General features: G+C 38.0%; 1 protein-coding gene across 3 annotated transcripts in view; it reads right to left on the bottom strand.

Moving 5' to 3' along the window:
• Positions 1–922: 922 nt before the first annotated feature.
• Positions 923–27,843, bottom strand: part of SGO2 (shugoshin 2) — a 33,173-nt gene continuing 6,252 nt past the window's right edge. For 2 of the 3 annotated variants that reach the window (XM_072612824.1, XM_072612826.1), the window contains exons 3-9: positions 27,663–27,838; positions 26,076–26,153; positions 20,463–20,548; positions 16,165–16,439; positions 11,693–13,813; positions 9,825–9,975; positions 923–1,299 (exon numbers count right to left, since the gene is read on the bottom strand). In XM_072612824.1, coding sequence (XP_072468925.1) covers positions 1,185–1,299; positions 9,825–9,975; positions 11,693–13,813; positions 16,165–16,439; positions 20,463–20,548; positions 26,076–26,153; positions 27,663–27,838 — 3,002 coding nt within the window. In that variant the 3' untranslated portion in view covers positions 923–1,184. The remainder of the gene's footprint in view (positions 1,300–9,824; positions 9,976–11,692; positions 13,814–16,164; positions 16,440–20,462; positions 20,549–26,075; positions 26,154–27,662; positions 27,839–27,843) is intronic. The other variant, XM_072612827.1, reaches the window with a different exon arrangement.

The raw sequence follows: 27,843 nt of genomic DNA, 5'->3' as shown, positions 1-27,843 counted from the left end.
GTGAGAGTGCCACTGTTAGCCTGACCACATGGATGATGGGAAGGTCTATCTAAAGCATTTTATAAACTCCTGCTTTAGGGAAACCTAGAACACAATGACATGACAATTTATGGGATATGGAACAAGGATGCTAGTGTTAAATCCTTCTACTAAATATTAGTAAAACTTAACTTCTTTCCTTTTTTGGATTAAAATTAAATAGAAGTAGTAATAGTTTCTTCTCCCACTGAAGTGGATTGTTACTTGTGCAGTTGCTGGAGTATGCACACTCCATTTTGGAAATCAATGGTTTAGAATTTGTAGTGTACATGAAGTACTCCATGGGGTGCTGGTGGCAAGCACTTTTTCTTTAAAAAACACCAAGCGGATGGATGTGCTTTTAATTTAATATGCAAGCAGAGTTGCAACACACTACGTTTACTGAGAGCAACTGTTTTATCTAGGAAAGCAGCTTCACAAAGGAGAAGGTGTATTGGCAGGTGGTTTGAGTGTATATTAAACAACAAATGGATCCAGCCCTATACAGAAGACTGGTCCATCCCTTAGCCTTACTTCTATAGGGAGAAATCACATATCACATGCACATCAAATGGGAAGGTGGGCTATAGCAGTCACGTAAGTCACTGACTAAGAAAAAGGCCACCTTTAACACCAGCTTTCTGATGATGAGCTTCTTTCTTCTTCGTTAGGCTGTCAGTTTGTCCCTTGGCCCCTCAGAGAATGCCTCAGAGGATCTCAGAGGTCACCGTTCCAACATTTCTAATTTTACAGATGATGAAAGGAAGGCCTAGGGAGGTGAAACGATTTGCTCAGACACAGAATTTGAACCCTGGACTTCTGTTTCTCAGTAGAAGCTCCAGAGAGACTACACTCCACTGCCATAGCCATCCAAATGACTAAAGGCAATCAATACAAAATTAAGTTTATTAACAAACAGAACATTTTTATTACAATTATAAAAATACACATAAGAATGTTTTGTTGAATGTTATGCTTACATAGCAATTTGCTTTTATTTAGAAAAATTTATAATAGCAAAAACATGAGATTATGTAGCATGAATGGTCTTGATTAAAACTATTTTATAAATGGCAAAATTAGAAAAGTTACTTTACATACATTTGTTTAAGCTTACGAATGGAAAATGCATCATTCCATATTTTTAAAAAAGAAAAAAAAACTACTTAAAGTATTTCTTGAGGGTTTTCCTTAGCATTTTTCGATTTTCTTCCTCTTGACCTTTTAGATTTGGAATCCAGAAAATCAGAATTTGTAAATTCATCTCCTCGTCTCAATTTGCTGCAGAACAGAGAATTAAATTAATATATCACATGAACTAAAAACTCAAATCTAATGCTTGCTACTGTGGCAGCATGAAAAAAAAATTACCATTCATGTTCAAAAGTTGGTCATTCAAAATGTAAAATTTGTTTATGTACTTCAGATATATACATAATGAAGAAATTCAACTTAAATGCTTTTTAAGCATACACCTACTACTAATGTCAGAGATATAAAGAAAAACTGACTATCCATGAACAAATAATTTAATCTTTCTGGATCTCAAGTTTTCTCATGTGTAGAATGAGGAAATTTAGATCTTATTTTTAAAAGAAAAGACACCAAGAAAGCAAAAGAAAAAAAAAAAATATCTATATGCAATGGCAATAATGTAAATAGATGGATCAAAAAAACTGAGTGCTGTGTAATTATAATGGCTAAACTGACCCAGAGAAGAGTGGAGAAAGCATACCTCTCTCCCTTCATTACAGATTTTAAGAAAACTAATTATATCCTAACATAATTATCCAAATGTTGAAAGTTCAAAGTTCACAAATCCCTTAAAATCTCTCTAAAAATCCCAGGGGAACTGTCTGTTTTAATATGTAGGTAGATATTTTTTTGAAGGGAGGAGAGGGGAAAGAGGCTTCCCTATCTCGCCCAGGCTGCAAGTGCAGTGACCACTCACAGGCAAGATCTAACTACTGACTGCTATAGAACGTTTATTTGGCCCAATTTAGCTCTCCTTGGGCAGGCTCTTGAGGCTCAACACACTGGTGCCAGATTTACTGCAGACACCAGATCTGCCTGCTTAGCCCACCGCAGCTCAGAACTCCCAAACTCAGGAGATCTACTAGTCTAAGCCTCCTCCAGTCGCAGGGAATCAAGATGAGCACTTCAGATTTTTTTAAAATGTAGTAAGATTTAAAAATTAGAAAAGTGGCCACAATATGATTATACCTTGAACATTGATACTATCCAAAAGGTAAATGCATTCCCTACTCAAATTCTCTTTAGTTTTGTATTGAGGGTTAAGATAACAGTGTTCTATAGCAAGAAGCTCCTGACAGTAAATCACATCAGGGGAGAAAATCCTTAATTGATGTTCTTTGTTATTTGGTAATTTGGCAAATTATGGGTTTATAGGTAAGGTGGGGATTTGGGGAAGGCAAGGCTTAAGTTTTGGGGACCCAACCCTAAATCTAACTCTAATCCAAAATTAGGTTTGAATCCTGGCTCTGTCACCTGTGATGTATGTATCCTTTAGCTTCTCTAAGCCTCAGCTCATGTGATAAATGAAGAGACTGAACGGAGTGATCTCTAAGTGTTCAGCTCTAAAAGCTCCAAACATGAACATGGAGCTTAGTTTTTACTCTTTCAAGCTAGCTCTCCCTGTCTCTTGGCTTTCTTTTGCTGCCATCTGCTGGTTTAGTTAATCTTCTATTCAGCTATCATAACACTTTAGATCTTGATAAAATATCAGGTCTATTCTTTATGATTAGATCAAATGTAGAAGAAACTATAAAGTCCTTCTAACACTGCTTCAAGTGTAAAAAAATACCCTTAAGTATTCTCCAAAATATGATGGGATTCTCTAAAATAGGCTACTACTTCTCTTCATTTCTTCTGGGAAGCACTCTTTTATGCTAACAAGGATAGTATATGTTGTAGGAAGAATAAATGTTTTCAAATTGGATACAATAAATGTAAATTTAAGTGTAAGACAATTGGAACTACTGATCAAACTACAGGTGTTATTTGATTTGATTTCCTCATCTGTAAAAAGAAGATGAATTTATAAGCATTCATTAAGCACTTATTATGTGCCCAACACTGTTTGAAGCACTGGGGTTACAAATGTAAAAGTGAGACAATCCCTGCACTCCAAAGCTCACATTCTATCAGATGGAAACAATGATATAGGGGAGTGGTCGCCAGAGAAGGGTGTTTTGGTCTGGGAAGTCACAAAAATGGTGAAGGGAACAAGAGGTTCTTTCCAAATGCAATTCTAATGTTGACTCAGTTACAACTCACTAAGCTAAGAGGTGGAAGAGGGGAGGGTGATATTACGTACAATGGCAGGGTGAAGAAATAGTCACAAAGCATTAGCTGGAGCTGAGCGACTTAGCTCCTCCCAGTCATGGTCTTTGGAAGTCTAGCTATGTAACAACACTTGTATTTTCTATCTCACAGGGCAGGTGAAAAAAATCTTAAAGTATGATATAAATGAGTTGTTATATACATTTTTGGGAACAAATCAAATGGGATCAATGTAAAGCCACTTAGAGGAACAAATCTAGGATTACAAGGATAAATTTCCCTAAACTCTCACTAAAATTGCATTATATAGTCAACAAATTTTTTAAGCACCCTATTTACTATGTCCACAAGGCAGCATGGCAAAGGGGACACCAACCTCTGTTGGGACTGGAAGCTCAATTCCGTGTGGACAGTCTCGGGCGGGTAAAGGTGGGAGCTTCTAAATCTTAGAGCTCTCACGAGACCCCCCCAGGAAACGGCAGGGAATCGAGGTGAACCGAGCTATCTCGAGGAATTCCGCCTCTTCCCGTGAGAAACGTGATGGGAGAGAGATCTCCCCGCCCTCGAGATTGTCCCGGATCTGGGCACACCTAGTTACCTAACAGCACGGTATTCAGATGCAAACTATGCGGTTGAAGGTTAAGTAGGACTGAGGAAGCCTGAAAGCTCTCTTAGCACATGAGGAGCCAAGAGGACAGTAGGCTCCGCTTTTCTTCTTTCCTCTCTCCCCTCCCCCTCTCTCCCCGCTTGTACTTCTACTTCCAATCCCTTAAGATCCTAGCCTCCTTAGGAAATCTCCCCCTCTTCCTCCTAAGGAAGACCACCCTGCACTTGTAACCGAGACCCTGAAATAAAGCTCAACCCTTGTTCGACTCTGGAACGTCCTTTCTCTCATATGAGCATCCGGTTTTGGCCAACCGAAGACCTCGGAGGTGAGGTAAGAAGACTCGGGTAGTCCACACAGGCCTCTAGGCCTGGCAGTTGGCGCCCCAACAGAGGACTGGGAGCGCAGATAATCCTGGGTGCTTTGGGAACACCCGGAAGGGGCTGTGAAAGAAGCGAGTCCCGAATCCTAGATTCGGAAGGAGAGAAAGAGTGAGAGAAGCTTCCCACACCCATGGGAAAAGGGCAGAGATGGGGAATCTACTGCCAGTAATAAAGCCAGAGGAACAGGAGGTCTGGGCTGAGAAACTTCACAGGGAATGCAGGAAGGCGGGGGTCACAATAGAGTTAGATGACCTCCGAGAATTTTGTAAAAGGATTTGGAAAGTTTCTCCTTGGCTCAAGCAGGCAGGAATATCAAGAGAAAAGTGGGGAGCGGTCGGAGAGCAAATGACTGCTTATGAGCAACAATACCCTGGGGAGCTGGAAGATTTAGATTTCCTGATATTCGGTGTAATTAAGAGCCTGCTGGAAGGGCCGGAGAGGCCAGGGCGGGATTGGAATGAGAGTGGAAGCGGAGAGAGGGGAGGGGAGAACACGGGAGGGACGGAGAGTCCAGGCAAGCAGAAAGTTAAGCGGAAAGTTGAGGAGCGTAAAGAAAAAATAGACTCGGAGCTCCATCTAGCGGATGGAAAAGGCGAGGCAGGGGAGAATACGCCGTGCCTTCCCTCCGCGCCTCCTTATAACCTGCTCCATTGGTCAGACAGTCCAGGGCCACAGTCCAGTTTGGAAAAAGGAATAAGAAAGGCTATAGAGAATGGAGAAGATGTAGGGACATTTCCTGTGCTAGAAATAGCGGACCCCAGTGTCCCCGGTGGCGTTCGAAGGAGCCACATACCCATAGAGTGGAAGAGAGTGGGGACTCTTAAAGAGGCTTGTACCAAGCATGGCCCTAATTCACCCTTTGTCATAGCCATGCTTGAAACTCTCAGTGGTCAGTTCATTCTGACTCCAAATGACTGGAAGAGCTTAGCTAGAGCCTGCCTTACCCCCTGGGCAGAATGTGATTTGGGTATCAGAATTTTCTCAGAGGGTAAAGAGCACTACCGGTGGGCTAGGGGCTCAGGCCCCCCAGGCTTATCAGCAATTTACAGGAACAGGGCAGTTTGAGGCTACAGGAAATCAATTACAGTACTTAGCCTCCGATTATGTTTTGATTGCCGGAATGGCTATTGCCGCCTGGAAGGTTATAGCCTCTAAGAAAGAGAGAGAGTTTCCCATGACTAGGATTACGCAAGGAAACAATGAGCCATTTACTAACTTTGTGGCCAGGCTGCAGGAGGCAGTAGGTCGAGATATGGGAGAGGAAAACCAAGGGACAGAGATAGTGTTGAGGACATTGCTGCGGCAGAATTGTAATCATGACTGCAAAAAGGCAATGCTGGGACTGCCAAAGAATGCATCTGTTGAAGAAATGATACAGAGATGTGAAAGGGTAGGAAGTCAGGTCTACTTGGCACAGGTACAAGGGAAGTACCTGGCCGCCGCCTTAAGTAATATCTCTTTGGAGAAAAAATGTTTTAACTGCGGAAAACCGGGACACCTTAAGAAAGAGTGTAGGAAAGAAATAAGTACAGGGAGGGGCCAGGACCCTTGTTTTTCATGTGGAAAGCCAGGTCACTTAGCTAAACAATGTAGGAAGTCGGGAAACGGGGTGAGGGGCCCCTCGAGGGCCCCGAAAGTGTACCCTTTGGCAGAGAATCGGGACGGCCCCTTGGAGGGAGAATACAGGAGATTATGGGGCCAGAGGAAGGAATGCAACACCTTTACAGCTTAGAGAAGTGCCAGCTTGCAGCTCATCAGTTTGCCATGATCCCCCTGAGAGACCCCATACAGGAGGAATCCCTGATATTACAGAACCCCTCTCATGCACCCGTAGTTATATATACAGGAGTTTATCCCACCGGCACCACAGCACTTCCATGCTCCAATGTGGTAGCTGAGCCGGCTCATATAGACAATCAGCTTCCCATAGCTATTGCCCTTCCTTTAAAGCACTCAGTTCAAATCCAGTTACTAAAGGAAATAGGACAGAACAGACCCGAGTGTACAATCTGGCTCAATGGAATTCCCATGACTGGCCTCCTTGATACTGGAGCGGATAGGACCTGCCTTAGCGGTCGCTCAGTACCCCGGCACTGGAAGCTCAAAGAAAGCCAGAGACCAGTGTGGGGAATAGGAGGGTGCCAAAATACCTTAGAGACAATGCACCCAGTAAAGTGGGAGGCAGAGGATCGCCAAGGGACCGTATGGCCATTGGTGATTCCAGGACTTAGTTTTAACATCTGGGGCAGAGGCATTATGAGCCGCCTCGGGATGAGGTTATCAAATTTTTAGTAAGGGCCATTGCTGTTGCTCTGGAGTCCCCACCCTTGAATTGGAAGTCAGACACCCCGATTTGGGTGGAGCAATGGCCCCTGACTCCAGAAAAACTCCAGGCATTAAAAATACTGGTTAAGGAGCAATTAGCACCCTGGAATGCTCCTGTGTTTGTTATAAAGAAAAAATCCGTAAAATTCAGGCTCCTTACAGATGTTAAGCATTTGTAAGCACCTGGCAGCAGCTATACCAAAATAAACAGCCACTATGCATTCTTATCAATCTCACCTTGAAGGCGATCCTCGCTAAACAAAGAAGGCGAAAAGGTCGCCTAACACAATCAGAGCTTGATACAGATGTCTCAAAAAGCGCACATACTACTCCAGCTATGAGACATTTTGTGACTTTTCCAAGACAACCCCGCAAGGAAAGTAATACCCAGGCTGGAAATAAAGACACATGGGCCATGGTAAAGGATATGGCCTCAGGGAAATGGAAAGGTCCGTATAAGATACTAATATGGGGTCCAGGGTATGTTTGTGTCTCCACAGGAAAAGGTCATGCGTGGATTCCCATTAGAAGGATCCGTAGGTGGGAACCGATGTCGGAGATGGCGGAGACGCAGGAGGTGGAGACCCCGGAGAGCCCGGAGAAGGATCATATACCACCTGAGCCTGGACAGCTTTAACCTTGCTGCCCAGAGAGGAAGCAGCCCTCATCACAACCGCAGACACTGCTGCTGACAGCTTCCCATCTAGGCATCTCTTTCCACCGGCTGAAGGAGGACTTTGATATCACAAACCCAGGACATTGGGGGGGGAGGGGTGACCAACTTTTCACCTGAATACCACAGGCTTGACCATTCAGGCTTGGCCGTTGAGATCCATTTGCATGACTGAGGGGGTGGTGATGTGTAGGCGCCAGCACTAGCTGCTTCTCTTAGAATATGCTTTGGGATTAGTTGATTGCACTTCCCCTGTTGTAACTCAGCCATTCAGTTTCATCTTTGTTTTATTTGATGCCTCCCTTTGTCAGTTGTGCTAGCTGCAGATTTCTGTGTGAATGAAGTCTTGTTGTAGGGTACTCATATGCTAAAGGCCTTCCTAATCCACTCAGCCTCCAGCCACTGTTTGCTCTAGAGCCAGGTGCGCTCCGCGCATAACAAAGAAGGGGAGATGTTGGGATTGGAAGCTCAATTCCGTGTGGACAGTCTCGGGCGGGTAAAGGTGGGAGCTTCTAAATCTTAGAGCTCTCACGAGACCCCCCCCCAGGAAACGGCAGGGAATCGAGGTGAACCGAGCTATCTCGAGGAATTCCGCCTCTTCCCGTGAGAAACGTGATGGGAGAGAGATCTCCCCGCCCTCGAGATTGTCCCGGATCTGGGCACACCTAGTTACCTAACAGCACGGTATTCAGATGCAAACTATGCGGTTGAAGGTTAAGTAGGACTGAGGAAGCCTGAAAGCTCTCTTAGCACGTGAGGAGCCAAGAGGACAGTAGGCTCCGCTTTTCTTCTTTCCTCTCTCCCCTCCCCCTCTCTCCCCGCTTGTACTTCTACTTCCAATCCCTTAAGATCCTAGCCTCCTTAGGAAATCTCCCCCTCTTCCTCCTAAGGAAGACCACCCTGCACTTGTAACCGAGACCCTGAAATAAAGCTCAACCCTTGTTCGACTCTGGAACGTCCTTTCTCTCATATGAGCATCCGGTTTTGGCCAACCGAAGACCTCGGAGGTGAGGTAAGAAGACTCGGGTAGCCCACACAGGCCTCTAGGCCTGGCAAACCTCCATAGTTACAGTCATACTTTGCTCAATTATCTTAGTAACTAGGTTATGGTTTTCTGCTCCATTGTCTACCTCCTTCCCTCAGACACTTCTCTAACAAACTGATCTCTCATCTTCTCAGCCTCAAATGCATCAGCCTTCCTTTCTTATCCCACATCTTTCACAAACCAACATGCTCACACATTATACCTCATCATCTCTTTGAATTGCACCACCTTCAACATCACAAAGAAGTAAATTCAGGTTTGTTGTCAGGAAACCTTCCTGCTAACTAGACATACCCAAATGTGGAAGAGGATACCTCAAGAGGTTCTATTTTTCTTATTAGTGAAGGCTTTTAGACAGAGGCTGAACCTGACCCCTGTTACAGTGGGGATGCCTTTCAGGTATGGGATGGACTCAGTGGTCACTCAGAACCCTTCTAACTAGAAGTTTGACTCTGTGAGAGCTGGTCTTGGAATCAAGTCCTGACTCTACTATATACTAGTCATGTGAAACTGGGCAAGCCCCTTAACTTTTCTATGGGCAACTCAGTTCTCTCAAGATTATAAATTATACAATCATGTGATTTGTACTCCTTGAAGGAGTTTTTCACATCCAGACGTTCTCTCCTACATGGGTGAAATCACAGTCCAGCCCCACAAGCAAACAACCACGAAAACTTTGGGTGCACAGTGTTATTCTGGGGTTAGTGCAAAAAGGAACAGTCCATGCCTTCAAAGAGCTGACATTCCCCTGGGGAATACAATATGTACATCATAAGGAAATGCAAAATATATCAAAGTAATACAAAGTAATTTTAAGTGAGTGAGCACTAATAACTACAAGAATGGGATTGGGGAGAAGGGGAAAAATCAGAAAAGGATCTATGAAGGAGGTGGCACCTGACCTCTGTCTTCCAAGAAAGTAAGAATTCTATTCTTAAAAGGTGGGGATAGAGTGCATTCCATATATTGGGGACCACTTGTGCAAAAGTATGAAGATAGAAGAAGGATGACATGTACTGAAATGCCTAGGAGACCATTCTGATTGGAAAAAAGAGCACCGGAAGTAGAGTAATATAAAGTAACACTGGAGGGGCAAGTGGCAATCAGATTGTGGAAGGCCTTAAATTAGAGAATTAGGAATTAGAGAAATCATTGGAAGTTTTTGAGTGCATGTGGATACTAAACAATAAGATTTATGTTCTAGGAATAACAATTTGATAACTGTATGGAGGAGAAATTAGAAAAGCGAGGGAGAAGAGACTCAAAGACCAAATCAGGAGGCTGTTCTAATGGTCCAAATGAAGAGTTAATGAGTGCCTGCACTAGGGCATCTATTGTAATAATAATCAGCATATATAACTGACAATAATATCTTTGGTTCATCTGTACAGGAATTAATTTGAGCAGGGGCTTGAAAAATAATGCTGGGGGAAAAGTTCACTCTTAAGACACTAAAAAAAAATTGATATTTACCGATTAAGATTTGGTTCTTTATAGCAAACAGCAACTCGTCTTCTTTTAGTTGGCCAGGCTGAAGAAACGTCATCCAACACACTCTCAGATTTTGGAGAATCATTGTGGGAAATAAAACTAGTGTTTGTCAAATCTTGCAGTACTTTGGTATCTGGAAATAAAGGCAATCTTATATTTCACAGAATTTTTACTAGTAAACGATACAGTTATTTAAAATCATCTTCAGCATTACCAGAGAGGAAAAAAACAACTTAATTCGAAGCATAGCCCAACACATTAGTCTCCAACATTAACTGATCTGAAGTCACACATTTAAAGGCTGAAATATACTGTTTTGAAAGGTCCTCAAGTATTGTTCACAAAGCATTTGTGAAAGCTTTCATGAATCCTGCATCAGATTAATCATTTGGCAGTTATAGTTGTCAGTTAATTCAGTACTACATATCAAGCACCTAGTAAGATCACTGTGAAGGATAAATAAAAGCATAAGGTTATTAAATTTCATAAACCTAAATGTTTACTATGTGCAACATAACATACTAGATGTTCAGAATCTAATAATCATGATCAAATGCATGATTTAATACTTTGGATAATACTGATACAGCTTAATGTTATTTTCATGTAAAAGACTGGGTCAATGAAATTAAAGTTGATTGATTAATCTATGACCATATACCAAGTCCCACTTAACTGAACAAATAATGGTCATGTACCTACTATGTGAGGAATGCTATCCTACATGTGGAGAAAGCCAAGACGCCTCCCTCCCCGCTCCTACCCACCAATACCCTATAATACATGAGAAGTGCATGAGAGGTGTGAGAAAATTACTGAGTAAGGGTTAAGGGAGAAAAGGTCATTACTGATTTGGAGCAAGAGAAGGGACATCAGAGAAGCTTAACAGAAGTAGAGGCATCTGAGCTGGGCTTTTTAAAAAAATGGGTAGATTTTCACAAGTGCAAAAAAGGCAAGAAGGGCATTCAGGTATAAAAAGCACAAAGGCAAGATTCTGGGAAAGTGCTGGGCTTGGCTGAAGCTTCAAGCATAGGAAGACCAATGTGATGAAATAAAGCTGAAAAAGCTTAATTCAATTAAAGTGCGAGGCTTTGTGCTAGGCTCTGAGCAAAAAACAAACAGTACCTGATCTCTAAGTTAGATGGATGGATCCAGACTATAGGAAGCTTCAGTACTAAGTTAAGAAGTTGGAACTTGGCTCTATACCAACAGATCTTTAAGTTTTTAACTAAAGGAGTGGCACACTTAGACTAATCTGAAAGCACTATACAGTACAGTTCAAGGTAGAAAAGGCAGGAAGAGCTGGTAGGACTCTACTACCAAAACAAAAAAAGTCTATTATAATAGCTCTTGAAAGTGGTAATGAAAGCCGGGGCTACAGCAATGAATGGCAATGCATAAATGAGAAAGGGGGATTGTGAGATTAACTTTAGAGAAAAAAAATGACAATCCTTGACAATTGATTAGATATGGAAGGTAAGAAAGAGTTTAAAATAGGATTTGAGGATCAAGGCCCTGAAAGCTATCAAGTGTTGAGTCTCCAAGGCATTAGTTAAGACCAGAGATCCCAGATGCCTTTCAAAATCAAGTCTAAAAACTATAAATCCCTTCTGATTGTGTCTGTATAGATTTTATATACATTTTGTAAAGTATGTGTTGTTTCCCAATAAAAGGAAAGCTCCTTGAGGACAAGAACTGTTTCATTTTTGTCTGTTTCCCCAGGGCACAAGAACAGTGCCTAACACATAGAAGTTTGTTAATAAATGCTTGGTGAAAGAGACATACTATATTCAAAGTGGACAGAAGGTCCTTATCTTGTTCATTATCACTTTAAGTATTCTAATGCTTACCTTTTCCAATTGTCTTTGTTCTTTTGCCAACTTGAAATACCGTCCCTTCTGTCTTCTCTTCGAAAGAACACTTTTGCTCAGTGTCAGTCACCTGAAAGATGGGTTCCTTCAAAGTAACACTATCTGGAATTTTCTGGTCCCTAGCAATTAGAATGTCTGAATTTAACAAGCCCTCCTTTAATGTGGTATAGGGAGAAAATCGCCTTTCATTAGATGAATCCATCTGAACTAAAGACTTCAAACAAGAGCTCTTCTCCATCACTGGATTAAAACTGAACCCACTTGGCTGTATTTTGACTAATATTTTCTCATTTTCCAAGTTTTGTTCCTGATTAACTTGCTCAGAATCACATGGTATTAACCTTTCCTCAACAGTCTCAGGTATTTTTTCCCTGACTTCATTTTGATCAACTGGAGGAACTACATAAGTCTTTCGGCTCTTTTTTGACTTAGGTTCTCTTCTTTTATTTGCCACTTTGACATGCGATTCACTTTCTGCAGACACTTTCATGAAAGAACTGAGACATGTTTTTTTATTCAGAGTTGTAGTTGTGCTTTGTGTCTGACCCTTCTGGTGCTCAGTCTGCCTTTCAGGATCACTTTCCAGCTCTCTCACAGAGGGTTTTAAACCTGACTCTAAGGGAACAGAACATTGAATGAGATCTGCTGGCTGTATGAAGGTTTTGGGTTTAGGTTTTATCAATAAACTCATCGGTTTGCCTGATGAATTCGTGCTATACTTTTTATCTAGTTGTTGAAGATCTGAGGACTGATTATAATTTTCCATTTTCTTACTGATAACTTCTACACAAGGTACATTTTTAATGTTGTTCACTTGGTATTTAGTGTTTTTTTCAGGTTTGTTTATTTCTGAATTAAGGTCTTCCATGTGGCTTTCTTTGTGATACACAACTTGGTCATTATTTTCATGTAGCTGGTTAACTTCAGAAAATAATTCATATGTCCTCGTTTTTCTGCTACATTTCAAAGACTTTTTGTTTAAATTTGTTTTACTTTGTTTAGAAGGCTGCACATGAGTAATCTGCTTTTCTATATCCAATGAATTTTGAGTCCTACAATCAGATAGGCTTTGGCTACCTTTGGTACAATTAATGATTGTTTGTAGCTCATTTTCTAATATGCCAGAGACTGTTTCATTATCCTTTTGATTTGGAAAACATGTATCTTTGCTTGAATTATCAACCACAAATGTCCTTCTAAAATCTCTGCCTTTATCAAAAGTTTGGAAACTATGTCCCATACCACAATTGCTCTCCTGGTAAGATTTACTTGACATAGGAGGGAAAAGGGAAACTCTCTCTTCATCACTTACTACATATGTTTTTCTTGCCTTGTTCTTTTTATCATGATGCTGTGAAATTTGTCCCACGTTTTGCTCACTATCTTTCTGAAATGTTACACTCTTCAAGGTGTTCGATTGAGCAAACTGTTTAGTCTCCAAAGTGAGCTTTTGATCTTCTGATTTACTACTATCAGTGAAAGTAAGAGAACTGCTTTCTTCTGAATCCTTATCCCTTTCTTCACTGTGTAAATGTGAACTGGTTTTTGGTTGTACTTTTGACTTCTCTCTATTCTTTTCAATGCTTGAATCTTTCACTTTTCTAAAAGCTTTGTTCCCAGAAGACGCAGTCTTATGATGACTTCTATTTTTGACACCTGTTTGAACTGTAACAATTTTGCTAATTTCACTTGCAGTTAAATCCATATCAGCTTCATATACTGTTTTGTGAAGCTGCTGCTCATCACTGGGCAGCATCACAGTGGGGAACTTTGCATTAAGTTCGCTGACAAATTGAGACTGTGAGTCAAAACGACACAATCCATTTTGTTGTGTTTTAGTATCTGTATCTATAGAGTTGTCACTTAACTTGCTGCTCCGATTTAATACATTATTTGAAACTACTATTTGTTTCAAATCCACTGCAAGGGGAATTGCTGTGGGAAAATTACTTGATTCCCAAGATGGAAGACGCTTTTTTCTTTCAGTCACATTTCCAGATTGACTATTACTACGAGATCTTTTCTTTTTCTCCTGCCCAACATATTGAACATTATTTACTTCATTTGCTGAGGAACTTTCTTCTGGATGGGTCTGGTTTTCTATACAATAAACAGAAATAAATTTATTTCAATAATAGGTAGAGGAAAGACTTGTTACACTTATGGCTGATTACAAATTACTTCATAGGTCCAGCATGACTTATGATTCTATGATCAATGGAAAGTTTCTTAAAACCCCATGAATCTATGACAACTGGCTAAAAGTAAAAAGAAACTGTGAAAATGTTTATTCAAAATGTATACAATGGTGACTTATCTATAGAGATAAGCAGGGGCCAATGGTCTGGGCTGCCAAGAATCAGGACGCTAATCTTAGCCTAATCCCATGTTGTACTGAACCATTGCCACAAGTTTCTGGAACACTGAGAAGAGGCATTAGTGGTCAACTTGGGCTTAGTCCCTTACTCCTCAGGAACGTGAGCAGAATTCCCTAGAGACCAAAGCAACATGTGGTTGGTTATCTTAAGCAAGCTACTTTCCAAGATGGTCAGGAAAGATGTTAACATGAGGGGCTTTTTGGGACATGTCTGCCTACAAAGCTTTGCATCAAACTTGTGATTTCACTAGAATGAGGAATAAGTTCCTAATGAAAAAAGCCTCTAGCCACATAGACAAATACCTGCTCTACAACTTCTAAAAAACTACCTAGAGCTTTGAACCTAAAGTGACTTGGCTATAGTGCACACAGCCAGTATGTGTTAGAGGTAAACCTTGAATGAAGGTCTTCCTGCATCCTCTGCAAGCCCTCTACAACAAAATCTCTCTTGCCTATACTTGTGCATGCTGTAATACGAAAAGTACATGTTTCAAGAACTGAAAGGCCTGTAGAGAGGAGTCACTACCATGACGTATGACGGAGAGATCTATGTGGATGCAGATAAATGACTGCGCTTCCTAACTACAGTGCTGCATCTCTACATGTGCACAAGGCAACAGCGAAGGCCTTGGAATACCAAGTTTTTAAAGTATGGTCCAAATCTTCAACCATAAATCATGAGCTAGTCTCTGATAACAATTACAAAATTTAACCTCTAGAGATTTAATACAAGCACTTCATCTTACAGATGAAGAAACTGAAAACCATGCCCACACCTGGGGAGAAATAACCAGCAAAACTGAGATTCAAATGGTCTTCCAATTAAAAGACTAGTATTTTACTATGTTAAATTCATAATTTTTATCTGACTGACATGAATTATGTGCATAAAATATTTGGTTAGATGGAGTACATAGGTAGAGCACTGGGTTTAGAGTCAGACAGATCTGAGATCAATTCCAACCTCAGGAACTTCCTAGTTATATGACTCTGGGCAAGTCACTTAACCAGTTTGTCTTAATTTCCTCAACCAAAAAATGGGGATAATGAAAGCACTCATATTTCAGGGCTGTTGTAAGGATCAAATAAGATAATATTTGCAAAGTGCTTAGAATGGCTCAGAGAAAGCACTTAATAAATACTGGTTTCCTTTCTTCCTTCATTATAAAACAAAGGCACTTAAAAATTACGAGTTTTGGTTTGGGTCTGGGGTTTTCTGGTAGTACCAATTAAAATAATTTGAGAAAGTTTGCTCAGTCTCTATCAAAACAAACAGATTTTTGCTTACATTCAACAAGATATTTCATGAAAGTCTGATTCTCTCCTTTAAAAGCAGAGATTTTAGATTTCTACAATGGTTAAAAGCAAATAAAATACTTGCGGACCTTAACCAATCTGTATTCGCTTTTTGACCCTGCATTAACTTTTTTATGTACTCTCTCCCCTTTATGTTTCCAAATGAGGAACTTGAAGTTAAATAGCTTAGTGTAAGCTCACAAACATTTCATTTCTGCAACATCTAATAAAATCCCCACCTTCTTAATATCCTACCAATAACTGTGACAAAAAAAAATTACTGACAGGAAACTAACAGAGTGGTAAAAGTTAGGATTTCATTCTCTTTTTTATGCTTTTCTTGAAGAAAACAAAACAAAGGAAGGAAACCAACCAAATCTAAACTCCAGGTCCAGAATGACACAGCTAGTGTTCATTACCTTAATTTCCTCAATCTCTAGCTAAAATAAACACAGAATACTTTAAGTACCACTTATCAGTAATATAATTACAAAACTGATCAGTAGTTAAGTTCATTTTTACAAGAAATGATACTGAGGCATGCCAAGACCATCTCTGAACAGAATTTATAAGGATGGGCATTACCAGCACTGCCAATATACCAGTGATAGCATTTCTCCAACAAGTGGCAATGTTGGGGAAAAAGTGCTTGTTTAGCCTTTGCCAACATATAGAAATGGCAGATGTTATCATATTTTCTTTGATCCTAAAGGAGCACCATCAAGAAAAAGACACCCATATAAACTTTAATAAGATTCATTTTTTTAAAAGGTCTCACCTGCAGAAATGATATTGGTGATAGAAAAATTTCTCTCTGGCTTATCTTGGGCATCTATGTCCTGATTATTTTTCTCAGGACTTTGCAATAATTCCGAATGGAATTGATTAGATAAAGATACTTTGGATGCTACTGGAGTGAGAGAATCAGGTACTTTCTTGGTTGTGAGATTGCTGTCATACTGAAATGCCTCTTTATCATCATCGTCGTCATCATTTGCTGATGTAAGCAGAACTCTCATAGGCAAATGGGTAGGTCTGATGTGAGGAATTTCTCTATTTTACAAATGAAATGATTATTTAGTATATTTCATAGATGGTATCCAAAAAAAGAGATAACTCAAATGGATCTATGATTTCATTAATGTGCATATTTCCTCTAATGAAGTAGATTATAACCCATTCTGTACAACTCTTTTCCATGTTCTCCCATAAGCTTTCCAGAGATAATATTAAGTAAGAAATAGCTCAATGGTTTTAATTTTTATGCTCTTTATCTCCCCATCCTCAACAGACATGTCCCCATTCTTATAACTTTGATGGTCCAGGAAGAAGATCATGATAGCTATAGTCATTAATTGACCAATTAAACAATAACCTGACTCAAAAGTAAGAGGGTGTTTTCTATTCTAGGGTTTGAGAGGTGGTGGGGAAGCAGTGGGACAGAGGGAAGGAAAAGAGAGAAACAAAGGAGGATTCTGGGAAGATGGCAGAGTAGGTCAGAAAATTTTCGGCTCTCCAGATCTCTTCCACAAAACTGACAAAACATCACCTCAAAGCAGCAGAAATAAACACAGAGTAAAGAAGTCATCCTCCTAAGACAATCAGAGAAGGGAACCCCCCATCCCCATCCCTACCCCCAGGAAAGACTCTGACCTCCAGGGGCAGAGGTTTGACTTGACTGAAGAGCAAACACTTTAGGGCTGACTCAGCTTAATCAAGAACAACAAACCTTGGAGGCAACTGGGTAGAGAGGCAGCCTCAGCCTTAAAAAATTACATCTCCAAGACAATGTGGGGGTCTGACTGCTGAATAGAAGACTGAAGAAACTTCCACTGTCAAGGAAGCCAAGCACAGTTGTGCTGACCAGATTCATCTAGGGCTTTAGCTTTGAGAAGGAGCTAGCACATGGGGCAATAGTGAGGGGCAGGGGCCCTGCCGGCTGTGGGTATCTGCAGAAGAGCAGAGTCCCTGCTTTCAGTTATGGGGCAGAGAGGATAGTTATAGTTTGCAGACACCTGAGGGACTACAAGTAGAAAGATCATTTGTAGCTGGGGGCCCTAACTCTGGTTTAGGAGTAGAGAGGACCGCTCAAGATTGGGCCCAATAACAAATCTCAGAGACTAACTGGAAGAAGCATCCTGGAAGCCTGGGGTATCATTTCTCATACCTCAGGATTACAACTTTGATCACATTGATGGCTGCTAAAAAAAAAAAAAATAGATAAATTAAAAATGAGTAAGCAAAGAAAAAATAACCTAATCATAGTAACTGCCTATGATCTGAGTTCATAGTCAGAGGAAGATAATGGAGCTAAAAAAAAATCACTCCTTTTTCAATGGAAAACATCAAATGGTTACAAGCACAAAAAGAATTCTAGGAAAAACTTTAAAAATCAAATATGAGAGAGAAAAAATTTAGAAAAAAATAAGAGCAATTCCAAGAAAATCAAGAAAATTATGAAAGAAAAATAAACCAACTGGAAATGGGGAATCAAAAACTTAAGGAAGAAAATAATTCCTTGAAAACTAGAACGGGGCAAGGGAAAACTAATCATGTTCTAAGATACCAAGAAATCATACAAAAGAATGAAAAAAATAGAAGAGAAAGTGAAACATCTCTTCAGAAAAACCGATCGGGAAAACAAATGGAGGAGAAATAATGTAAGAATGATCAGACTACCTGAAAACTAAGATTAAAAAAAAGAATCTTGCTAAAATATTACAAGAAATTGACAAGGAAAATTGCCCCGAAGTTCTAGAACAAGAAAGCAAAGTAAAAATACGAAAAAAACCCGATCACCACCTGAAAGAGACTTCAGGAAGAAAACTTACAGGAATATTATACAGCCAAGTTTCAAAGCTCCCAGGTTATGGAGAAAATACTGGAAGCAACAAGGAAAGAAACAAACATCATGGAACTACAATAAGGATTACACAAATCCTAACAGCTACTACCCTGAAATACTGCAGGTATACTATATTCCACAGAGCAAAGGGAAACTTACCCAAAAGTTAAGTATAATTCTAAAGGAAAAAAAAAAACCAAAAATGGACATTTAACAAACTCAAAGACTTCTGGGTTTTTACAACAAAAACCCTTAGAACTTAAGGGAAAATTTTACATGTAACACCCAGGAGAAAGGTAAGGTAAACATTAAAACCAATTATAAAAGACTCAATAAGACCAAATTATTCACATCATATATGTGAAAATATTAGCAATACTCTTATGACTGTCATCATTATTTGGGTAGTTTGAAAGAAAAGTGTGGGCTGAGCTGAGGATGATGGAATGATTTAAAAAAAATAAAACTGTGCAGGGAGAGATAAAAAGGAGCAATTCTCTCATACAAATGAAGCATAAAAAGAAAAACTAATACAGAGGAAGCTAGTAGGTGGGAGGGCAAATAGTCCTGGAACTGTACTCTCAACAAGAATGGGTTAAAGAGGGAACAAAATATATAATGAGAATGATATAAAAGTCTTCTAAATTCAGAAAGAAGTAAGAGGGCAAGGGAATAAGGTAAGGGGAGAGGATAAGGGAGGGACTCTTAGAGAGGTAGGTAGGTTAAGGAATAGAAGGGCAAGGTAATGGGTAGAAGTAAAGCAGAAGAGTAAGAAGGGATAGAGTAAAAAAGTAGAGAAGGATAATAAGAAAAATAGGAAGGAAGAAAGTAAACAAGTAATTGTAGCTTAGAATGTGAATGGGATGAACTTACCCATAAAATAGAAATGGAGAGCAGATTAAAAATCTGAATTCAACAATATGTTACTTTCAGGAAACATTTAAAAAATGAGAGATACACATAAAATATAAAAATAAAAATAAAATAAAAAATAAAAAAAACATAAAATAAAGGGCAGGAGTAGAATTTAGTATGTATAAAAAAAAAGCAGGCAGAGTAATCATGGTCTCAAAGTTAAAGTTAAAATAATCAATTTAATCAAAAGTGAAAAATAAAGAAACTATACATACAATTTAAAATACCTAGATAGTATAAAATACCTGAGCTATACCTGCCAAAACAGACATAGGAACTATATGAATATAAACATATTTTTATACAAATAAACTGAGATCTAAATAATTGAAGTAATATTGCGCATAGGTAGGTAAAGTCAGTATGATTTTTAAATGACAGTTTTACATAACTAATCTATTTATTCAATTTCATCCTAATTAAATTACTAAAAACTTATTTTACTGAGTTAGAAAGAATAACAATAAAGTTCGTTTGGAAGAACAAAAGATCAGGAACTTCAAAGAAACCAGGGAAAAAAGAAGTAATGGAAGTAGATTCAGCAGTATTAGACCTTAAACTATATTGCTGAAGTGTAAAAAGGATAATCAAAAAAAGAAAGAAAGAAAGAAAGAAAGAAAGAAAGAAAGAAAGAAAGAAAGAAAGAAAGAAAGAAAGAAAGAAAGAAAAAACAAGAAAAATGGTGACTAGAAGAGCTAAAAACAACTTCAAAATAAATCTTTTGCTCCTCATTCACTTCATGGGGGAAAAGGGCAGCATTTTTTGAATCACATATATTATGTGTTTGCACTGCTACTTTCATCTAAACTATTTTTATGTGACATATGGCCCTATGATTCTAATATGAACAATATTTAACCTACCTTGACTAAAGGCCTGAACTCTAAATTTTTCAGGTCTAGTTTCTCTTTTATCAGGATTTGCAATTAGATAATGTTTTATGAAATGTGTCCCCTTATTGTGGATAAATTATACTTATATAAGAACCCCCTGTCATACAAGGGTGATAGGACCAAAGGTCACATGAAAGAATTTTTGCGAAAATAACAATATACATACATGTATTTACTTTCATAGTGCTACAAATGTTTCAGTGTTTTCCTCTGAAGAAAGTAAAGAGGAAAAACATTTAATGGAATTAAAAATAAGATATTCAAATGGAATTTGTATCTACAACGAAGTTTACAAATTAGAGATGGAACCAGGAAGTAGAAAGACCTCAAATATAAATAAACAACTCTAAGAACTAATTCCAAGTTTAATTTAGTTTAAGTGGTCAAATTTCAATGTCCACGTAAGTTATGAAAGAAAATTACCTCCCAGATGAATGGCGTAATAAATCCAACTGTTTACCAATGCCTTTCTTCTGGCTAGCTGGTAATAGAGAAGGACTCTGATAATCCTATCGTAGAAAGAGAACAAAAACAAAATGAGAGGACTGAAGATGGCTTATTTTTTAGTATCGTTGTTCCAAATCCTTTTTAATTATGAAGTTCCCTTCTGAAAATAAATTTAAAAATTGATTTAAACATAATATACAATTGATTTTAAAATTTAAAAATTGACTTAAAAATAGTAAATATACAATTGATTTTTAAAAATGACAAAAAGCCACTAAGAATTCAGTGATGTTTTCAAATTAATCTGTTTTATCAGTTACAACAGCTATACACATTAGAAAAACTACTCTGTGGGGTGTGTGAGAAAGATGGAGGAAAAGGGAATAGAGAGATAAAGAGAACATATTATTTCTAAAAGAATTTTAAAGAAACTACTAAGATTACTAATGCCATCTACTCTAGAAGTAAAATCCAATAGGAATTTAAAATTTCCTTAAAGAATATAATGAAATGGACAGATACTCTAGATCAGGATTATGGAATATTAGAATTGGAATGGGCTATAGAGGTAATTTTTTTAGTTTAACCTCATCATTTTACAGATGAAGACACTGAGGCACACAGACATTAAGTAATTTGTCCAAGATCACAAAAGGGTCTGTCATTAACTCATACCACTTTTATCAATGGAGGACTACAATAAAGTTGGTTAGAAGAAACAGAAGGGTAGACCAGTGGAATAGGTTAGTTACTCAAGACACAGTAGTCAACGAATATAGCAATCTACTGTTTGATAAACCCAAGGACCCCAGCTTCTGGGATAAGAAATCACTGTTTGACAAAAATTGCTGGGAAAACTGGATAACAGTGTGGCAGGAACTAGGTATAGACCAATGCCTGATACCATACACAAGAATAAAGTCCAAATGAATACATGATCTAGGTATAAAGATTGATATTATACACAAATTAGTGGAGTAAGGAAGAGTGTTATTTATCACATTTATGGAGAAGGAAAGAATTTTTGAATAAACAAGAGATTGAAAGCATTATGAAGTGCAAAATGGATAATTTTGATTACATTAAACTGAGAAGTTTTTGCACAACCAAACCCAATGCAACCAAGATTAGGAGGTAAGCAGAAAACTGGGAAAGAATTTTTGCAACTAATGTCTGTGATAAAGGCCTCATTTCTAATATATGTAGAGAACTGAATCAAATTTACAAGAATACAAGTCATTCCCCAAGTGATAAATGGTTAAAGGATATGAATAGGCAGTTTTCAGAGGAAGAAATTAAAGCTATCTATAGTCCATATGAAAAAATGCTCTAAATCACTATTGATTAGAAAGATGCCAATCAAAACAACTCTGAGATACCACATCACACCTATCAGATTGGCTAACATGACAAAACAGGAAGATGATAAATGTTGCGGAAGATGTGGGAGAGTTGGAACACTAATTCATTGCTCGTGGAGCTATGAGCTGATCCAACCATTCTGGAGAGCAATTTGGGACTATGCCCAAAGGGCTACAAAAATGTGCATACCCTTTGACCCAGCAATACCACTTCTAGGACCGTATCCCCAAGAAATCATAAAAAATGGGAAAGGGTCCCACATACACAAAAATATTTATAACAGCTCTCTTTGTGGTGGCCAAAAACTGGAAATCAAGGGGATGCCCATCAATTGGGGAATGGCTGAATAAATTGCGGTATATGATTGTAATGGAATACTATTGTGCTATAAGAAATGATGAACAGAAAGACTTCAGAGAGGCCTGGAAAGACTTATATGAACTGATGTGGAGTGAAAGGAGCAGAACCAGGAAAACTTTGTACACAGCAACAATCAGTGTGCAAGGATTTTTTCTGGTAGACTTAGAACTTCATTGCAATGCAAGGACTTAAAAAATTCCCAGTGGTCTCTTAAGTCAAAATGCCTTCCACATCCAGAGAAAGAACTATGGAATTCGATCACAGAATGTAGCAGATCATTTTCTTTTGTATTTCGTTTTGGTTTGTTTTATGATTTCTGCCATTCATTTTATTCTTCCATGCAACATGACTAAAGTAAAAATGTATTTAACAGGAATGTATGTGTAGAACCCATATAGAATTGTATGCCATCTCAGGGAGGGAGGGAGAAAGGAGGGAGAAGGGAGGGAGAAAGAAGGGGAGGAAGAGGGAAAAAAAATCTAAGTTATATAGAAGTGATTGTAGAACACTGAAAACATAAAAAAATAAAGTTACTTAGTGGCATAGCTGACACTACCGTTTAACCTAGTCTGGTCTAGAGTTCCTTCTAACAGACTACACCATCCCATCTAGATTAAGTCCTCTACCATACGAATGTATTTAAAAATTTCAAATGGACAAGGATGGAAGATGGGGTGTTATGGAAGAGGGCAGAAGGAAAACAATACAACCTTTCTTTTTACTTTATGTTTTCTGTCCTCTACACATAGTTATCTTTATCCACTGCAGAAGATTTCCTTTTATTAGTCCACAAATGCAAGAGTCAACTGCTGTCCCACTTGTTCAGTTTCCAATGAGGTCACATAGGACCAGCTTCAGTTGTCTAAGTGGAAAAAAGCAGATTCACTGGGAAATTCTAATGGAGTTCACAGTGAATATCTTTTAAGGGAAGAAAAATCGTTTTGTTTTGGGTTTTTTTGGGGGGGTGGTTATTTTTGGTTCAGGGAGAATATCTTTAAAGCTAGCTAAAAGTAAAACATTTTCTATTTTAATTGCCAAGCATCTTGTTTCAACTAGTCTTTCTAGAGTTCAGAATACTATCTAGTTATGCAGTGTTTTAAAAATGCTATTTGATGACAGTAGTAATAATAATGAGTTGAGTTGGTCTGAGAAGATCCACTGATTAATAGTCAACATGATTATTTCACATGTATGTGGCCTAATTTGAGAAAATATTTTTAGTCATTTGACAGATACAGTATAGTTACCCAATTATTACCAGGTTATATAAGATTTAGGTCATTGTAAGAATAATGAATATAAGAATTATATATGATTTAGGTTATTATAAGAATGAATAAATTTATTAACTCAGCATTTTGTTTGTTGTGAAGGACAATAGTTTAATTTAAGATAGGTACTTTGCTTACAAAGGCCTTCTTCAGACACTGAAAGCTCCCTAGTTTTATCAGCTGCAACTCCCTTTATATCTCTACTCTTTAGAACAATGGTATCCAAAGTTGTGCGCTCCCAAAGTACGTGATCAACCAATGAGAAGTTGAATCTCACTATCCCTGCAACAGCTTGGGGCTTTTCTGAACACCGCCACATTATCCTTCAACAAATCCCTCTTCCCAGTTCTCTGCAAGAACTCCCCACTTCCTGGTACATCCCCAGCCAGATATAAAGTAAGGGCCGTCAGAAAGCACCCATAGCTCTGAGCAGTTGTTGGGAAAATTCCTTCTACCATTTCCAGCATAGCCACTCCTTGTGTCTACATCACCTCCCTTTTTGCTTTGCATTTAACAAGTCTAAGTCATATAGTAATATGTGCATATAATTTATAAATACAAATTTATATGTTGCAGTATGTATTCAAACATTTTGTACTGAAAGGAATGTACAATAAAGTTTGAAGGACATAGTCTTAGAATTCAAGTGCCACTGGAAAAATGCTGACACTGAGAAAATTAAAACGTATAATTTTCTGAACAAGCAGTATTTTTAATGAAGACAGAAGGAGCATCAAATATAAACAGGAACTTAATACTTTTGCTAACTACTATCTGCTACGATGCTTGCCATTAATTAAAACAGATTGAATTTGTAAAGGTATGGGGTAAATTTTTGTTGAATTTATAAAGAAGCTGGCATTTTTGGTAGAGATAATGATTACAATTACACGAATTATGCCAACTATGAATATTATTAGCTTACAGCGACATCTACAAAGGTAATTTGCTTTAAGAGCTTAAGGCTTATAAGTTATCATGGTATTTCCCTTTGGTTCTAATTCTTCTTTACAGCACGACTAATGTGGAAATATGTTTAATATGATTGTATACATATAGCCAATATCAGATTGCATGCCATCTTGGAGAGGGGAAGGGAAAGGAAATTTAAAACTCAAAATCTTATAAAAGTGAATGCTGAAAACTAAAAATAAATAAATATATTTTTTTAAAAAGACAAGAATTATGCCCATTCTTCAGTTTGCCATCTTTAAATTAAATTTTGCAGCCAGAACTATGCATTGATGGTGCGTTTGGAATATTTCCTGCCTTTACCTTACACAAAGAGAGCTTAGAGAATAAGAAATTAACTTTCATATCCAAAATTCAATAACAAGAAAGTCAAATCTGAAGACTAACATTTCAAAGACAAATTGATAATATTAATTTTTAAAATAATAAAAATTAGTTCATTAAAATATTAATGAAATCCCACAGAATTTTATTTTTTTATAAATAGGACTAAATTGGTATTTCTAAAAGTGGATTCCACTGACTCCTTTTATTCCACACTGTGAATATTGAGGTCCATGAGAAAAACTGTAATGTCTGTAGCCTTTCTTCCTTTTTTAATGTTAAATATTCTAGATACACCAATAAATTTTTTTTTTTTACTGCATATGACATTGTTTCAACATGAAAACAGATGGATTTTCTTCAGGCTCCATTTCATCTATGACCTGTGTTATCTTTTAACTTACTCATTTTTTCATGGCATTGTAGATTTACAGGTGGAAGACACCTTAAGAGCAATCTAATCCTACCATTACTGCTCACTTATGTCAGTCATGCCTGACTCCTCGGTGACCCTGTTTGGGGTTTTTGTGGTAAAGATCCTGGAGCAGTTTGTCATTTCTTTCTCCAGCTCATTTAATAGATGAAGAAACTGAGGCAAACAGGATTAAGTGACTTGCTCAGAGTCAGAGGACACAGTAGGAATCAAGAAGATGAGTCTCCCTGACTTCAGATCTCGCACTCTACCCACTGCAGCACCTGGCTGCCCCAATCTCACCTACCCTGCCTCCCCTCATTCTATAGAAGAAGACACTGAGAAAAAGACAGAGAGCTTGTCTAGGATCACAAAAGCAGTAAGCAGAGGATTTGAACCCAGCTGCTCTGACCCCCAATTCTCTTTCCACTACAGCACACTACCTTCAAAACAACTTGTAATATATAATGGAACTGTAACCAAAACACAAAATGAGAAAGAGCTGAATGTGTAGCAGCGTAAAAGAAAAATATATCTAGACAGCAATGGAACACAAATCATACAAGTAAATAAACAACGGGGAAGTCTTGTGATGGGTCTCTTTTAAAAATCCTCTCTCAAAATATTCTTTTAAGAGCCCTAATTTGTCACTGTTAGAATCTCAAGTAGAATACTTAATTTGTATACTTCACTAAGAATGTAAAAGAGAAAAGTAAGGATAACACATACTTGAACTGGTGGGATATATACAACACTTGGAAGTTTTTAGGAACACTAGAAAACAACTGGGAACTATTTAAGTCTTCTTGAGTTGCAAATAGACCAAAAGGTCTTCAAAACTATTAATTAGTTTTAGCAATATGTAACATTTATAAGACTGACACTTACCTCAGGGTGACTTGTCATTTCAATGGCAGATATCAAGTTACTGCTCACGAAGGCTTCTGTTTCTATGAGGATTTTATGCTATAGGTATAAAAGAGACTTTTTCATCAAATCAAATAAAATTCAAAGTTAAATTCATGTAAAGTCTATTGAAGATTTGCAAAATTACTTTTGGTGTTGTATGCTATTTCTCTATTCTGACAAACATTAACACAGGATGAAACATTGTTAACAACTAACATTGTTCAGGACCAAGAGAGGCAGCACGGTGTAGTGCAAGCATGTTAAACTCATCTAAATAAAAACACAATATAACAGAGATAATGTCAGAAGTCAATCCATGGCCCATGAGAATCTGTTTTTGAGTTTTGACACCACTGGTGTAGCAAGTACAGACCTGGCCTCTAATCAGGAAGACCTGAGTTCAAGGCCTCCTGTGTGACGCTGGGCAAGACACTTAACTTCTCAGAACTCTAAGCAATTCTGTAAGAGTCTAAGTTTGCAGACAAGGTGCCAAGCAACACTGGCAAAGGAAAGCTTCCTCATTTCAGAGTTCCCTCAATTAATGAAATCACAGCTTCAATCCCTAAAATTATTCTTAAGGATCATAGATATGGAGTTTACAGGGGCCTCAAAGTCCATGTAGTCCAATCTCCTCACTTTGGAGATGAGGAAACAAAAATCCAGAGATTAAGTGACTTATTCAAAGTCACACAGGTTAATACAGCATTTTAACAGGTCTTATGATTACAAAGAAGAGTTTACAAAGTTTTCTCATAATCCTGTGAGGAAGGTGAATCATTATTCCTATTTTTCAGATAATGGAAGTGAGGCCCAAGTAACTAGTTCATAACCATTATGTTTAAAAGTCTTTTTAAAGCAGGGTCTCCTTAATACAAGTTCAATATTCTATACACAAAAGTAGCTTCAGAGAGAGTGAAACCACAAACTATTCAACAGTCTTTCTTTCATCCTTTCATGACAACTATCAGAAGGCAGTAAGTAGTTAGTGACCCAAAAGTCTAAATCCGTAAAATTAAACTTTAAGCAATTCTCTAAGACTCTAAGACGCAGAGAAAATGCCTATCTGCATTAGCTGAGAGAACTTCACCATATGGTAGTTCAGTTTAATTATATTTTCTTTTGATTTTAGTTTTGAGTCTTTCCAAAATACTCCCCAAAACAAATTCCATAAATATTGGAAGGGTGAAAAAGGGGAAGTGGTTTGTATTCAGAAGAATATTAAATAATAGTCTGGGAATTCTCCTTCCTTCCCACACTGATGGAAATGGATTAAGATCATCTCTTTCAAATTCCTTACAATATACTTAGGAAAGTATATTGCTTACACTCAACAGTTAAAGGTTGATGATTATAAACTATTGCAAAGATTAATGTAAAATAAAGAGAAATCTACATAGCAACTATCTTTCTTTTCCTATAACTATAATTTCAATAATTTACAGCAAGGAATTTCTACAATATTCTTAGATGCTTTGCACATTTTTTTCTTTCGTGTATACAAAAATCCAGGTGAAAGGTCTTAAGCGATCACATAAACTTAAATACAACAGAGTACAAACACCGTACCAGATTATTTAGCTTTTGACGAAGAAAAGCATTTCGAAAACTCAATTTCTCCACTTCTTTGTGCAACAACATTTTTTCAGTTGTAAGTTTTCGACAATTTTCTTTTTCTACACTCAGAGCCTGAGCCAATGCCCTGTTGTTGTGTTTTAAAGAAATCTTAATGATAGAAGAATTATCTATG

Source organism: Notamacropus eugenii, chromosome 5 (genome assembly GCF_028372415.1).
Source record: "Notamacropus eugenii isolate mMacEug1 chromosome 5, mMacEug1.pri_v2, whole genome shotgun sequence".
Classification (NCBI taxonomy): domain Eukaryota; kingdom Metazoa; phylum Chordata; class Mammalia; order Diprotodontia; family Macropodidae; genus Notamacropus; species Notamacropus eugenii.
This window is presented reverse-complemented; position numbering and strand designations above follow the sequence as displayed.